This window comes from Leptonychotes weddellii, chromosome 3 (assembly GCF_054177405.1).
Source record: "Leptonychotes weddellii isolate Sample4059 chromosome 3, ASM5417740v2, whole genome shotgun sequence".
Classification (NCBI taxonomy): Eukaryota; Metazoa; Chordata; class Mammalia; order Carnivora; family Phocidae; genus Leptonychotes; species Leptonychotes weddellii.
Genome location: NC_138371.1, coordinates 106738745 through 106753280, shown reverse-complemented (window position 1 = coordinate 106753280; position 14536 = coordinate 106738745). Strand labels below are relative to the sequence as shown.

The window sequence follows — 14536 nt, the reverse complement described above, 5'->3', positions numbered from 1 at the left end:
AGGCAAGGGTCTGAACCCAGCTGACTCCAGGAGTCCAAACTACCTCACAAGAAAAATACTAATGTCCATTATCTAGAGATCATTAAGAAAAAAAACCCTACTAAATAACCTGGTATAAAAATGGACAAAGGATATCAACATGCAATTACATTAACGTGCAAATGGCTAAATATATATTAAAAAGCTCAGCCTCACAAATACTTATTACTAAGATTGATAATATCTAGGGTTACAGAGAATATTTGGAAATGGGTACTCATACATGCTGCATTAGTGTATTACTTATACAGCAATTTTGGAAGGCAATCTGGCATTAATAAATACAATCTGTATGCCTTTTCAGTAATTCCTCTTCAAGCATCAGTCCCAAAGAAACATTAAACATAAGCACAAAGAGCCACGTACAAAGATATTCACCGCAGCTTTTTCTGTAAAACTGAAATACTGGAAAGAACTGAATTGCCCAAGCACAGAGAATATGCTATGGGATGGTACATAAAAAGCGAATTACATGGACTGACATGGAAAAACATGGTGATCTATCATTAAAGGGGGAAAAAAGCAAATCATAGCACATACAGATTTTTAACCCGTTAGAAAAAAAAAGGATCTAAGAGAGAATGATAAAATGTGAGAAAACGAGACAGAGAAATAAAAGGGAAAAGGAAAAAATGAACATTTGTCACACGTTACATGGGAACCAGCATTTTTTAAAGGGGTCCAAAAGGACAGACACCAAACTATGAACAGTATATACTCAGGGGAAGAAAGTGGGATTAGGGCCTGGGAGTTGAAGGGGACTTTCACATTCTACCCAATATTCTTCTATATAACTATGTTTTTGTAATCTTGAGAAGACAAAAGCAAGTGACAAAGAACTTACTATCTTGTGTTCACTCTGTAATTTTTTAAAGAAGCAATATATTTAACCTGGTAAAAAGAAAACACTAAAAACCAACCAAAGGGAATAAAAGAGCAATAAAGAGAAAATTACATATTAAGAACAACTACTGACACCTATAAAGATTCAAAGCAACTGACACAATAAATTTTATTGTTTACATAATGATAGGCTCTGGACAGAGTGAAGACAACGGGACAATGACAACACATTTAAACTCCTATCACAAATTGATCTGTTACAAATTTCCAGTGCTTCAACATATTAAAATGTAAAATATATAAAGAAAAAAATAAGAAATATAAATACTCAGATTTTTGCAGCACAATGCAACGTCCTTTTAAAAAAAAGGTTTGCTGTAATTGGGTATTTAATTCCGACAGTAATTCAAAACACAAAATCCCACATTTTCCTACCCCTCCCCAAAATCTGGATCTGGGGATTGCAGTATTAGAGAAGTATGCAAAAATAAAAACAACTTCAGTGCTCAGAAACAAAGCATTTTCCTTATTTTAATGCATCAAGGCGCAGAAGTTTCAATTCCAAAAAGCCAATCATTGCTATATGCGGATAAATAAAACAGATTTAACAACACTTTAATAATCAAACCCAACTAACATTATACTAAAAATATATGTGTGTGTATATATATATATATATGCAATACCTATTTTAGAAAAAAAGGTGTCTTGGTGAAAATGATTCTGAAAATATTCACTTGATGCACATTATGTACAAAACCTTCTATATAAAAAATTAAACTATTTTCAATGAAATTCCATGTTCACATCCCATTTGAAAACTGTACTTGAAAGATAAGTAGGTCTACCTAATGGTTTCTGTCTGAAATCATGGCTAAGGCAGTTCTCTTTCCAAGGGCCCTCTTTTTCACCCACTCTATGTCACTAATACTAATATAGACAAATATTACACAGATGCAATCTGACATGCCTATGTGCTATTACCTGGAATTCTGTTCACTGTTAAAATGGGATAGTTTATAGTTGCTACAAAGAATACATTTTTTCTTAAAATATATTGTTTCTCTATTCCAAATTAAGCACTTACTTAAGACATTAAGAGGTTGATAAACCACTCCATTTGGTGTCAATATCAATAGCCCTATAAGAAAGAACTCTGTATTGGAATAGCTAGAAAAGTTTCCACTAAAGTAATAGTGCATCCTTCACCTGCATAGAGTCAATTTGGCTTAATAGCTCTTTGCCCCCAGACACCAGTCTGGAGTTCAAATATGCTCTTGAAGGTTCATCTCAGATATGAGAAAACATCTCATATAGGCAATATGAGGGTATATGGGATAATAAAAGTTGTTAAAGTCTGTTCAATGATTCTTACAGCACTCCTCACTCAGAGTAGCTGTTAGAGGTTAACGTGGAAACAAAAATGGAAAAGACTGGGGGGCAATGAAGCAGAGTTGGTCAAATATTTACACCAGTAATCATTTCACTAAATCTTTAAGCAAATAACTGCAATGACCTGGTACCTCTAAGCTCATCATTCTACAAGCACTGAGGATTTGAAGCTTAAAAGGTGAAAAATAGAATACCCTTAGAAAAGGGGAACAAGTCTGAGGCAAAAGTTGTAGGTCTGTAAATATATATTTTATATGAACACACAACTGTGTGTATTATTCTGTATATATTTACATATGTATTCACAAGATGCCCTGCAGTGTAGTTCAAAAGGCCTTTATCAAGGAACAAACTGATTCTAGTATAGGACTCAGAGTTCATACCATCTGTATAAGAAACAAATGTGCATATATTCACATCATGTAAACCTTATCAACAAAAACATTGCTACGACACTAGGTTAAATAGGTTTTACTAATCAGTGATGTAATCAGAACATTTCTTACACTGACAATCAAAATAATGAAAAATACACAACTGGGTTTCAAATTCACAAGAAAAAAGATGTTTAGCATGGCAAACAAGAACAAAGTTCAGATTCCAGAGTAGGGAAAAATATCAAAACTTTATAAATCTCCTGGGATGCAATTTAATTACTGCATCGATTTTAGAAAAATAGACTCATAGAATGAACGATGCTGCTATGAATTCTCAACCACATCAACCCATATGTTTATCTTTTTCCTCTTTTGTTTCCAGCTGGAGGTTTCTTCAACTGAAGGAGTTGTCCTCCTGTTCCAAAACCTGCAGAGGCAGGATTGGACACCCCAAATGTCAAACCAGCTGATGCCGTGATGCCAGGATTGCTGAAGTTAAACCCAGATGTACTTGAGCTGCCAAAGCCTTATGTTTAGGGAAGAAAATATTCATATCAGAAGTTAAATAACAAAAACAAATATAAAAAAATGGGGATGAGAGGTAAATTTCTAGCTAAAAGAATATATAATCTATAAAAATAACAAGTATCTTAGAACCCTAACTTTGTAACATGGAATTTTACAGGAAAATAATTTAGCTAACAACTAAGAGGCACCTTTAAACAAGACAGAAATTTAGTGATCCAGGCCAAAAGAGAAACCTTAGCACAAATAACTGAACTCTACAGAAAACTTCAAGTTGTCAGATACTTTCCTGTTAATTAAATATTCCATGGTGCCTTCCTCCTCAGCCCCTCTAGAAACATATTATCAACACGTAGAAGAGAGACTTCACAACCTTTGGGCCCACTCCTGTAATCCTAAGTCCTCCAAGAAGGCCGTAACCCACGATTTTCAGGGCAATGAACACACCAAAGAGTAGTACCAATTGTTCTGATTTTATAAGAACCTTTGCAAAACTAAGATCAAGAACTAGCACTGCCTACTTAACTAAAAGTACCATATTTAGATTATAATTCTCAAACCACTGAATTCTACTGTTATTTTACTCTTTTGGAACTGCTGATTTTAAATACCACTTAATATTAAATGGAATTTCCTTAAAATTCCCTCAATTTAAACATAACTTAATAAGTATTGTCATTATTTCAGACATGCTATTTATTCCTAAGCACTGCATGTTAAAACAAGCCATTATTTACGAACATAAAGGAAATGGAGAAGAAATCTGGAATTTTCTACTCGAAGAGTCAAAAGATTATATACCTATTTCAAATGAACAAAGAATCGCGTTGGTGGTATAGTGGTGAGCATAGCTGCCTTCCAAATGAACAAAGAATCCAATTAATCATCATGTCTAAGCCTGGTGTTCTTAAAACCAAAGGGACTGATAACTAAAGAACATCTCTTTGGGAGAAAAATTATTCTCCTAAATAATGATAAAAACTGGGTTAAAACCTTTATAATCATGGGTTATTTTTATAATAATGAAGAGACTTGTTTAACCATTGAAACTAGTCTTTGGGTTTAAAAGACTCTCTACTTAGTTAAAAGAGGACATAATTACTTATTATATCAAACTAATAAGTCTGGTTAGAAATATTTCACAAACCTTTTAGTTTATGAGAGAGAGAAAACTGTATGATTTGTTAGGCTTGCATGCTTCATTCAGGGGGTAGAAACTGAATCAGGGATCATTTTTGGATACTGGAAATAACAATACTTATACTTTTAAATTAAATAATTTGCATCTTTAAATCTGCCTGAAATTCAGGCCAAAAACACACAAACCTGCACTAAGACTTCCTGAGGGTTTATTTGTTGTTCCAAATCCAAATGTGGAGGCCCCTGTGGTGCTGCATCCAAAACCAGAGCTAGTTCCAAATCCTAGTGGAAGGGTAATAGAGAAATATACAATGGTATGTAAAACATAGGTTAAAGGATACTGACAAGTAAAACCTAAAATTATCAAAGGTCTAATAAATACAGTGCTATTACAGAAACCTGTGATTTACTCTTTTGCATAAGGCTTTTGGAAGAATCAGGTTAAATCTGAGATAAACATTTTTTATGTATTTAGACTAAATTTATGACCCATCAGTAATTTTTAAAGAACAAAGCTATAAAGAACAAGATCATATTAGTATTTTCTCTCCCAAATGGACTAGAAATGTTAGTGACCATTCAAATATGATGTCAAACAGATATAAACATAGCTACTTAGGGATATTTCATTAAAAAAAAAAAAAAAGACTGACTAAATTCATAAATAAGCATGACATGCACAACAATTCAAATGCCAAGTACCATAAGGTTAACTTTACTCTGCTTTTTACCAAAACGTTTTCACTTACACACCTTTACCACTGAAAACTTGCATAATTACAACATAGTCAATCACGTTAAATCTACTCAGTAACGGTAGTCTCCTGTCACATACCAGCCGATGTTAACAATTGAGAAATTTAGAGTGGGAGCATTCTTGGTTTTTCTCTTAATAATACTATTCACAATTTAAATAAAGAAATATTTTTCATTATATAAAGTTGAAGAGTTGATTCTGCTAAATAAAGACTGTTTCCATTCCCTTAAAAGTCAAGTGCTCTAAAAATAAGATTCAAATTCTTAGGCCACTCTGCAACAGCTTATCTAAAATACTGAGTTTGACAGTATTATGGCCTATTACGCTAAGAAATATGATAGCAAATTGGATTATAGATCATAGGACATATGCTGTCTGCCAAAATTCTACTAATTCCAATAGAGACTACTATATTAAGTAACCTTGATTGCTCACTGGCTTCCCTCTTATGATGATGTATTTTAGTGGAAATAAGGGAACCTTATTCATTTATAATGAATGACAATACAATTGTTACAATACACTCTACTTTCAAATACCCATACCAGAGAATTGTGAATATGTTTGTATTTAGCATGACGACTTATAGAAGACTTACCTTACTAGTTAGAATTAACTTATAAAACTATTAATTGCTACATATACAAGTATGCATAAAGGCAAATATGCCAAAAATGCTCAGGAAAAGACAGAAGCCGAGCTGTTCAATTATAAAAAAATTATTTCCCCATTTAAAGTGTCATTTACAGAAGAAGAAGATAATGATTAGTAGGATGTATGTCCAGTAGTTTGGACTCCAAACCGATGTTATTAAGACTACTGATTTTTTAAAGTTAATTAAATTTATTAAAACTAAGTAATTTTCAATTTCACATTTTAGCATATTGCTTTGAAAATATGAAAATCCCTACCAATTAATTTTACTACTCTTTTGTACTTACTATTCACCAAAGATGAAATGATTTTTTTAAGTTCTAAATCTAATACTAGAAAGCACTAATTATGTTTGGAGAACTGTTTTTGTCAGATGGAAACTTCACTTCCAAAACAGCAGACCCTCTTAGAAATTTTTTACAGGCTACTATCAATTCAAATGTATAATAGTCCATTGCAATATTAGAAAAGTGAAAGTGTACCTCCAAGGTTTGAAGAACCTAAGCCACTTGATTGCAAGCCAGTGCCAATACCTGAGCCGAATGGCGTTCCAAAACTAACTCCCAGAGATGGCTGTGGCCCTGGTATAACAAAACAAAACAAAAACAGAAACAAAACAAAACAAAACAAAAAATGGGGGGGGAAAAAAAACAAATTTGCCTTACTCTTTCAAGATTAAAGTTTCTTTATGAAATTATTTTTTAAATAAACAGTGATTAATTTTGACAAATGCTATTTGCTAAAACTCAATTTTCAGGATGTCTCCCCAGCCTGATTTATCTATCCTAACTGATTTACCTATCCAAAACAAAATTGTTTTTAAGTGACTTGTTTGTGCCATACAATTAAGAGGCTTACCACACTGAACGATGAATGTTAATTTACCCTACTAAGTAATTTGAAATCTTTAATGTATTGTAAATTATAATTCTTTTAGTTTTACTTCTAGAATGGTTTTAGATCTCCCCACTTGTTTTCTGATGAAATTACTTGGTGTAATCAGTAAAGGTTTTTATTTTTTTTTCTTTTTAAAACAAGCTCCTTATCGTTAGAGTCAAGTCTCAACTGATCAGACTGACACTAACGTGGCAAAACTATCATGTTACTTCATAAGAGTAAGTACCAAAAAACTAGGCATCACTTTTTATATGAAATATAAATAATATATACAATAAATAGATAAAAAACAAGACAATGTTTTATTTTATTAAATTTATTGTTCATTTTAAAGCAAATCAATTACACAGTAACATGACAATTCCAACTTGTTCACAAAAAGTGATAACTGAGTTCTATTATTAAGCTCTGCTACATTACACCACTTATCACCTGATTAAATAAGATAGATAATGAACATTTACAAAGGCACCGCTGTGTACCTTGACAGATTCAATACATTCAAGATTTCAATTCAGAAGTTTCTTTCCAACATTTTGGAAAATGTACTCAGGTGCAGAACAATTAGTCATCCTTTTCCCGTTTGTTACTTTAAAGATTTTGGCTGAGTTTGTTTGGCAAGAATAGCATCAAACTTACTAGCCTCTCTTTTTAACTACTTTTTTTTTCTTTAACTAAGCAGAATACAAAAATCTAAAAATCTCTCATTTGATAAATAATTTATGAAAATTATTCAATAAATTTCATAGTACAATCTTCAGTCTTGTCTTTTTCAAGCACAGTGATCAGTGCATCTCAAAGTTGAGGGAACTGCCAAAGTAATATACAGTTTGAAATTTAAACTTTTCAAAAAAATCAAAGCCTTCAAGTTGTTCAATGAAGAATGAGGTTTGTATATTCAAAAGGTAGTGTAAAATTATAAAGCATTAAAAAAAAAAAAAAGAGGAAGCTGCATTTTGCTACACTGGGACAGAAACTGGACTTTTCAAATAGCTTCTACCCAGAAAATAAAGAATAAGAACTAATAGCAGCCAGAGTTCTTATACTATTATTAAAAAATAAATTAAAAAAGGATTTAAATTTTTACATCCAGTTTGAGATCAATTTGAGAATAAAATACCTGCCTAGCAGCTCTTTTGTAAAATGTTACTATAGGAAAAAGAAACTAAGCATATTACTCTCTTATTTCTAACAAAAATAACACGTAGAAAACACACGTCCAGTTTCTTGAACACTGAGAGACCTAAGTGTCACATGTTGATAGGAGGCACTGCTGGTGGAAGACCCTAAAGAATAATGCACACCACAGCCCTCAACCCTACAAGTCGTTAAGAGTTACTCAAATAACATGCTTTTTGTTGTGTGTGGGTCTGTTTTTAAGAGTAACCCTAATCATCAATATTCAGGATATAGGTAATCAAGAACTCTGACATGACAAGACTTTCCATTGCACAACAGGTACATGATACTTTGAGTTTTGTACCTTCACACAAATTCTGAAGGCAACATCATTTATAAAACTAGTAGGCAAATGTATAACATTTTTTAATATTAAAAACTCATGATAAATATCTCCCATGCCAAAGTATTAGCATATATTACACTCTGGCCACCATATAAATTAGTTTCACTATTAGAAAGCAGAATCTAAATCCTTCAGGCAAAAGTCACGTAAACAATTCAAGAAATCTGTTTCAAAATCTGAATAGTCATTCAATGAGAGGCTTAGTTCCATAAATAAAACCAAGTTAGTAGTAATATATCCCAATAATTGCCCAAAGTGAAATCTTCATGTAGAGTAACATTTTACAAAAGTTACCATATAATATATTCACACACAACAAAATCAAGTTTAGCACTGTAATTCATATTTTCCAGAATAAATTCTACTTTCTTAAAAGTAAAACTGCATTCACAGGAAAAGGACTAAAGTGCTAAAATTTTTAATAATTTTCAATAATACTCAAAATACCTAATGTAATTAGTATGATTATTCCTAAGTCATATTTTAAAAATAATTTTTCTTAGAAACAAAAAAATGCCTTTTCCCCAATTTGAAAAATTTTACTTACTGATTTAATGGGGAATGTTCCTTTGGTTGTTAAATACAACAAAACCACAAAACTACAAGAAACTAAAATGAAATACTTAAAGTTTCCTATTTAACACTACATCTTAAATGTCCAAACCTACACTAAAAGCTAGAAATTAGGAATTCCTAACAAAATGTCTCAGCTCTCCTTAAAAATAGCAGCTAAGTCACATGAGAATAGTCTTATTATGTAAACATCAAGAACTTTTAAAAGTGTCAAAACACAACAGCAAAACTTAATCCCAATACATTAGCTTAAAACAATCTATCCTAAGTTAAAATTATACTGATAATCCTAATGTAAATGTCTTAAGCTTTTTAAGAGGCTTCAAAAGCACTGATGGACAAGTGTACTCAAGATCTACTAATATGTCATTTATCCATGTATTGATGCTTATTTCATACATAATTAGCCTGCTGGTTTTTCATCAATTCTCTTCAGTCTTCAGAAGCAATAACCATAAATCATGCAGGCCTAATCTCTATTACATTTTTTCATTAAAAAACACCAAAGAAAAGTTAAGAAGTCACTTAAATCCATACCTCCACCTCCAAGAAAGACTACGCAGAAACCACCCTCAGAAGGTAGAAGCCTAAGAAGCTATCTGCACTTTTTACATTAATGAAGTCAAGAACTCATATGCAACCAAAAGCAAAACCCCTGACAACTCAGATCTTGCACAGATCAACAGTGATGTATAAAAACAGCACACCAGCTTTACCTAACTGAATCTAGATGGTCTTTAAAATTTGTTATTGGCACTTAAAAAAAAAAAAAAAGATGTCCTCAAAGTCACGAGACATAAAGAATAAGTCACTGAGTACAAAGCACAATGCAAGAATTTCTCAACAGGCTGTAACTCATGAAAGCAGTACATATCTAAGAGACCTCATCCATCTCCCTGTAGTGGTAACATGACTGGAATAACTAATATTCTAAGATGCATAAAGGAATGCACTATGGAGCTGGGGAGGCCTTCAAAGAAACAAAAGGAAAAAGAGAAGACATAATGCAAAACTGTTATTACTATTGTTTAGCTTCTCAGTTCTAAAAATCCACACAACTCAAAACGAAAACAATGTAAGACTGTTTAAGGCCGATGAGGAAGCCCTTACGTGGGTTTCAGAACTGCAGGGAACACAGAAAGCAGTCAAGTTTCCCTGAAGCGTGGCAAAAGTCACAATAAAATTAAATGAGCAAAGGCTCCTCAAGATGATTACTGTAAATCAAGCTAACATTCTCCACCACGATGGAGAGCAAACACCATACTCAACTCATATTGTTTACCTTTGTATCCTCGGAGCCTAGCACATAGTAGGCACTCATATGTACAGAACGAACTTATATCTTCATATGTCCATGAGCCCAAAATGCATGACCTCTCAAGACTGTCTACATAAGAGAACTAAAAACAACAATGCTGACAAGTGGTTTTGCTTCAAATTTAGTTGTATACCACAGAACATAATTCATTTATACCATGACATTTTAAGTAACTGACCTTTCTCAAGTTGTATTTATTAAAATGGAAATCCTTTATATTTTAAAGAATACTTAACCAAAACCCATGCTTATCTGATCTATTTTAAGATTAATATTGGCTCTAAAAAGTAAATTGGTATTATGTTGGTTTGATTAGCTGGTTAAATAATCAGAACTGATAATCACTAATTATGGGACTGATTCCTACACTGACTTGATAGGAATCAGCCACATAATGACTTTTTTCCCTCCATAACTTGAGAATGGAATTCTACACTCCAGCCAGCTAGAGAACTACTACAGAGTGCCACTGTGAGCCACTATTCACACGGGTCCAGCCATGGAATGTGGACGATTTGGCATAAACCAATCATCAGCCATTCACTGATGGTAAGTCAATTCTGTCATCTCCAAATGTGAAGAATAATTTTTAAACTGCCGGTACTGAAAACCAGAGAATGCTTTCCTAGTAGAGGCAGCCTGAATGCAATCTAGGTATGCCTGTGTTTTAATCTTTTTGTACTATAATTTACTACTGGACTATATGGAACTCTCAGAAAGACACATGTTATAGGAATAAGCATTACTCAAAAATGTATGAATGAGTAAAGTAAAAAATCAATATCCATTAAGATATTTTCTATGTCATACTTCAAGCCTGACAAAAAAAGAGACTGCAGAAGTAAAGACAATAATTTCCAAAAGACACAGGACCAAACTCCACATTGCAGAACTAGACTACAAAAATGTTTCTCTTGTTAGAAGTGGAATTAAACCAAGGACTAAAATTATCTGCTTTCCAGTATCTCACCAATTATTTTCATCATCTGCCCAGCTTCCCAGTTCATACTTCTTAATGTGCAATCCAGAACATCTCAAAACATCTTTTTCCTGCTCTTGCTACTGTTCTGTTCATTCTGAAAAGGTACAAATAATTCTAGCATGTACTTTCTTCCAAATTTGGTTAAGAGGACCTGTACTCTGTTTCCAGTCATTATGCATAAAAACAACCAAGTGATCTTCAACACACCTTCAGTCCTAACAATGTACTTCATCCTAAATGTGGGTAACTCTGTAATCACTATGTATGAGGAAACGAGAATGCACCATCTATCAGTATCATATATGAAAAATGCAATGTGTGGCTGGATTATCTCTGACTTTAAAACAATAAATGATACAATCACGATTTTAGAATCTAATATTCTTAAATGTAATTCGGTAGTGAAACACCATGTTCTAAAGGGCATTTATAGCAATACAGCAAATAACATTAAGTAATTCACAATATTCAATATCCAATTGATGTATAATTATTGCTAAGACTACCCTGCATTTTTTTATCAGGTATGTTTATAATTGTGTCCATCACAATTTTTAGATTGTATTGGAACAGCTACTCATAGAAATTTCTTCAGTGCTAACACAAAAGGAAGACTTAGAAAAATGCACATCAATGTTCTGCATTTGAACAGTAAGAAGCTATAACTTGAATGCATTCAGACCTGTAGCAGGCTGTTGCTGCTGTGTAAGTGTTGCAGCCATGGCAACGGCTGCTGCATTTGGCATGCTGCTGAAAGGGGTGGGTCCAGTAGTAACTCTGGGTGCATTCTGCCACTTCTTGGCTTCTGCTCGCCTGGCTTCAAACACATCTACAGCATCTCCCAAGAACATTTTCCTATAGCCAAGGTACTGTTCTTTTAGCACCTAAACAAAAGAAAAAAGAGACAGTTAATAAGTTCTTTGTTGACTTTGGAAATATATGAATAATCTAACTAGGAAATAAGTAAGCAGACAGAGGAAAGACACTGCCAATATTACACATTCGCCCTTAAGTGCAAATCAAAGGGAGGCATGGTGTGGGAAGTGATGCATGCAAGCTCTGTTACTCTCTGAAGTATTTTCTTCCCTATTTTTGTCATGTCTTTACAATAAACTGCCTAAAATATTCTGGCTCCATGACGCCCTCTTTAAAACGAGTTAGCAAAGCTTTTAAACAAGCAAAGTAATATCTAAAATTCCATTTTCAATATTCCAGTTTTTCACGTTTCCCCCTCCAACACCCAACCTTTTGATAACTTTTACATTCAAAAGGCTAAAAACTAGTAAATGCCTTCTTTAAAAGGCCTGGGTGACACGGGTTAAAATAAGAGGTTACCTTAGCAGAGAGAGCTTGGAGGGTATAAAGAGAACTTTTACTTTATCAATATTATTTGACTATTTCACAGTGAGAATGACTCATGTTGAGCTTGTGTCACCACACCGGGGGGGTGGGGATAGTGAGCTTATAATTTCAGATTAAGAAAGGAAAATTACCAAGGTCATAAAGTGGACTGGTTCAAGCAGTGCAACATCTGCCCTGATTAAGGCCATTAACGGGAGCGATTCTACTTCACATCAGAATTACTAAATACTTTCATTAAAGGCTTAATCTAATTTGGATCAGTTTCAAACAACTTTTTGAAGAGATGCAGAATTTTCAGATTTCCTACCATTCTCAGCAGAAATTAGTAAGGACTAGCCTTTTTGGTCTTAACACATAGAGCATTTAGAAATCTATTATTTACAGTATTTAAAAGTTATCATCCTCTTTTGTGTGGACATCAGTATTTGATGTTCCATTCCAAACTTTCCTACCTCTACAATGTATTGAAGCAGGCCTGCCAAAAACTGAAAACTGCGGGAAATCCAGTCAGAAGTAGGGTATGTGATATCAGAAGAATGAATTTTATTAAAATTGATCTCCCCCTAATCCATCCTCCCTTTTCTCTGTGCAACTGTGCAATTATATGCACATACCCATGCAATGTTTGGCATCGACGGCCCATAAATTTTAGTTCTACTTCAGGTACTAGAAAATAATGACCTGCCTTAGAGACTTGAAAGACAATTGGTTTAAGGAAAGGAAAAAAAAAAAAACAAAAAAAACTGACCTCAGCCATGATTTATATAATTACTGATACAATGTCCAATTTTGTTAATGTCCGTGAAGACTGGCTGGCTCAGGTAGTTTAAGCCTGTTTCAGCAGATTATCTCATGAAAAACAATACACAAGAAACAAAAATAAAAAAAAAACCACCTCTTGTGAGATTTCTATAAGTAAGTAAATCTCAAAACTATAGTTTGCTCACTAAAAACAGCTGAAAATAAATGGCAACACAGCACATCTGCGCACAGAACATCCTTTGGTTCTTAGGAATGTGCATTACAAAAAAAAGAGCAGGTCAAATTGTCATGTCAAGTTTATCCAACATGATCAGAGGTGATTTTGTGTGAATCTGTCTCACTGTTTTATGGTCATGTTACTGAAAAGGGTAGTCTTCAAACCAGAGAGGAGAAACTGCCACTGAAAAAGCATGTATGCTTACAAATGACATGTCTGGAATTTGCTTTAAAATATTCCAGGGGGAAAAAGCATCTCTGTGTGGAAAATTGATAAAGCAAGAGCAGCAGAATCTTGATAATGATTGAAGCTGAGTGGTGAGTAGCTGGGCATTCATTACAATAGTGCCCTACTTTGTGTGTGTGTATCTGAAAACTTTCACAGTAAAAATTAAGAAAAAAAAAAAATCTGTACAACACAGACTTCAAAATATCAACAGGGAATCATCTTTAGCCCTTTAAAAAACTAAAGTAATGGGCGCCTGGGTGGCTCAGTTGGTTAAGCGACTGCCTTCGGCTCAGGTCATGATCCCGGAGTCCTGGGATCAAGTCCCACATCGGGCTCCCGGCTCAGCGGGGAGCCTGCTTCTCCCTCTGACCCTATCCCCTCTCATGCTGTTTCTCTCTCTCTCTCAAATAAATAAATAAAATCTTAAAAAAAAAACAAAAAAAAAACTAAAGTAATATTTATTACAGACCTATAAATTTCAAGAAAATTCGAAAAAAATTCCTTCTTTAAAACTAAATTATCTAAGCGCCATCTTTCACGTGGGCAGAAGAAGTTGCTGTTTAGTTTTCGTTTCCTCGTGGGACGCCGCAGAAATGTCTTCTGTGCTGCTTCTGAGCTGGAGTTGAGGACTTGTTGATTACCTCCCATTTACCAGGATCACAGCAAATTAGATTTAACTGTGACTGGCATGCGAACTATCTGACATCAGACATGGATGAGGAATATTGCTATATAAACCACAAGCTACTGTGAATAATGCTATTAACATGGCTGTACAAATATCTCCTTGAGACCCTGCTTTCAACTCTCCTGGGTATATACCAGAAGTGGAATTGCTGGATCATATGAGACTGGACAAAGACTCAGAGGAGTCTCCTGATCCCGCACCCAACCGTGAAGCAGAGGCTCTCTGATTTCATTGCATAATGGCAAAGACAGTTTTAC

The 14536-nt window shown here is 33.8% G+C and overlaps 1 protein-coding gene across 2 annotated transcripts in view; it reads right to left on the bottom strand.

The window, feature by feature from the left end:
* Positions 1–1022: 1022 nt before the first annotated feature.
* The window catches only part of NUP58 (nucleoporin 58), a 40366-nt gene continuing 26852 nt past the window's right edge, over positions 1023–14536 (bottom strand). For both annotated transcript variants that reach the window (XM_006738120.3, XM_006738121.3), the window contains 4 exons: positions 11705–11906; positions 6210–6308; positions 4503–4598; positions 1023–3177 (listed from right to left, as the gene is read on the bottom strand). In XM_006738120.3, coding sequence (XP_006738183.1) covers positions 3008–3177; positions 4503–4598; positions 6210–6308; positions 11705–11906 — 567 coding nt within the window. In that variant the 3' untranslated portion in view covers positions 1023–3007. The remainder of the gene's footprint in view (positions 3178–4502; positions 4599–6209; positions 6309–11704; positions 11907–14536) is intronic.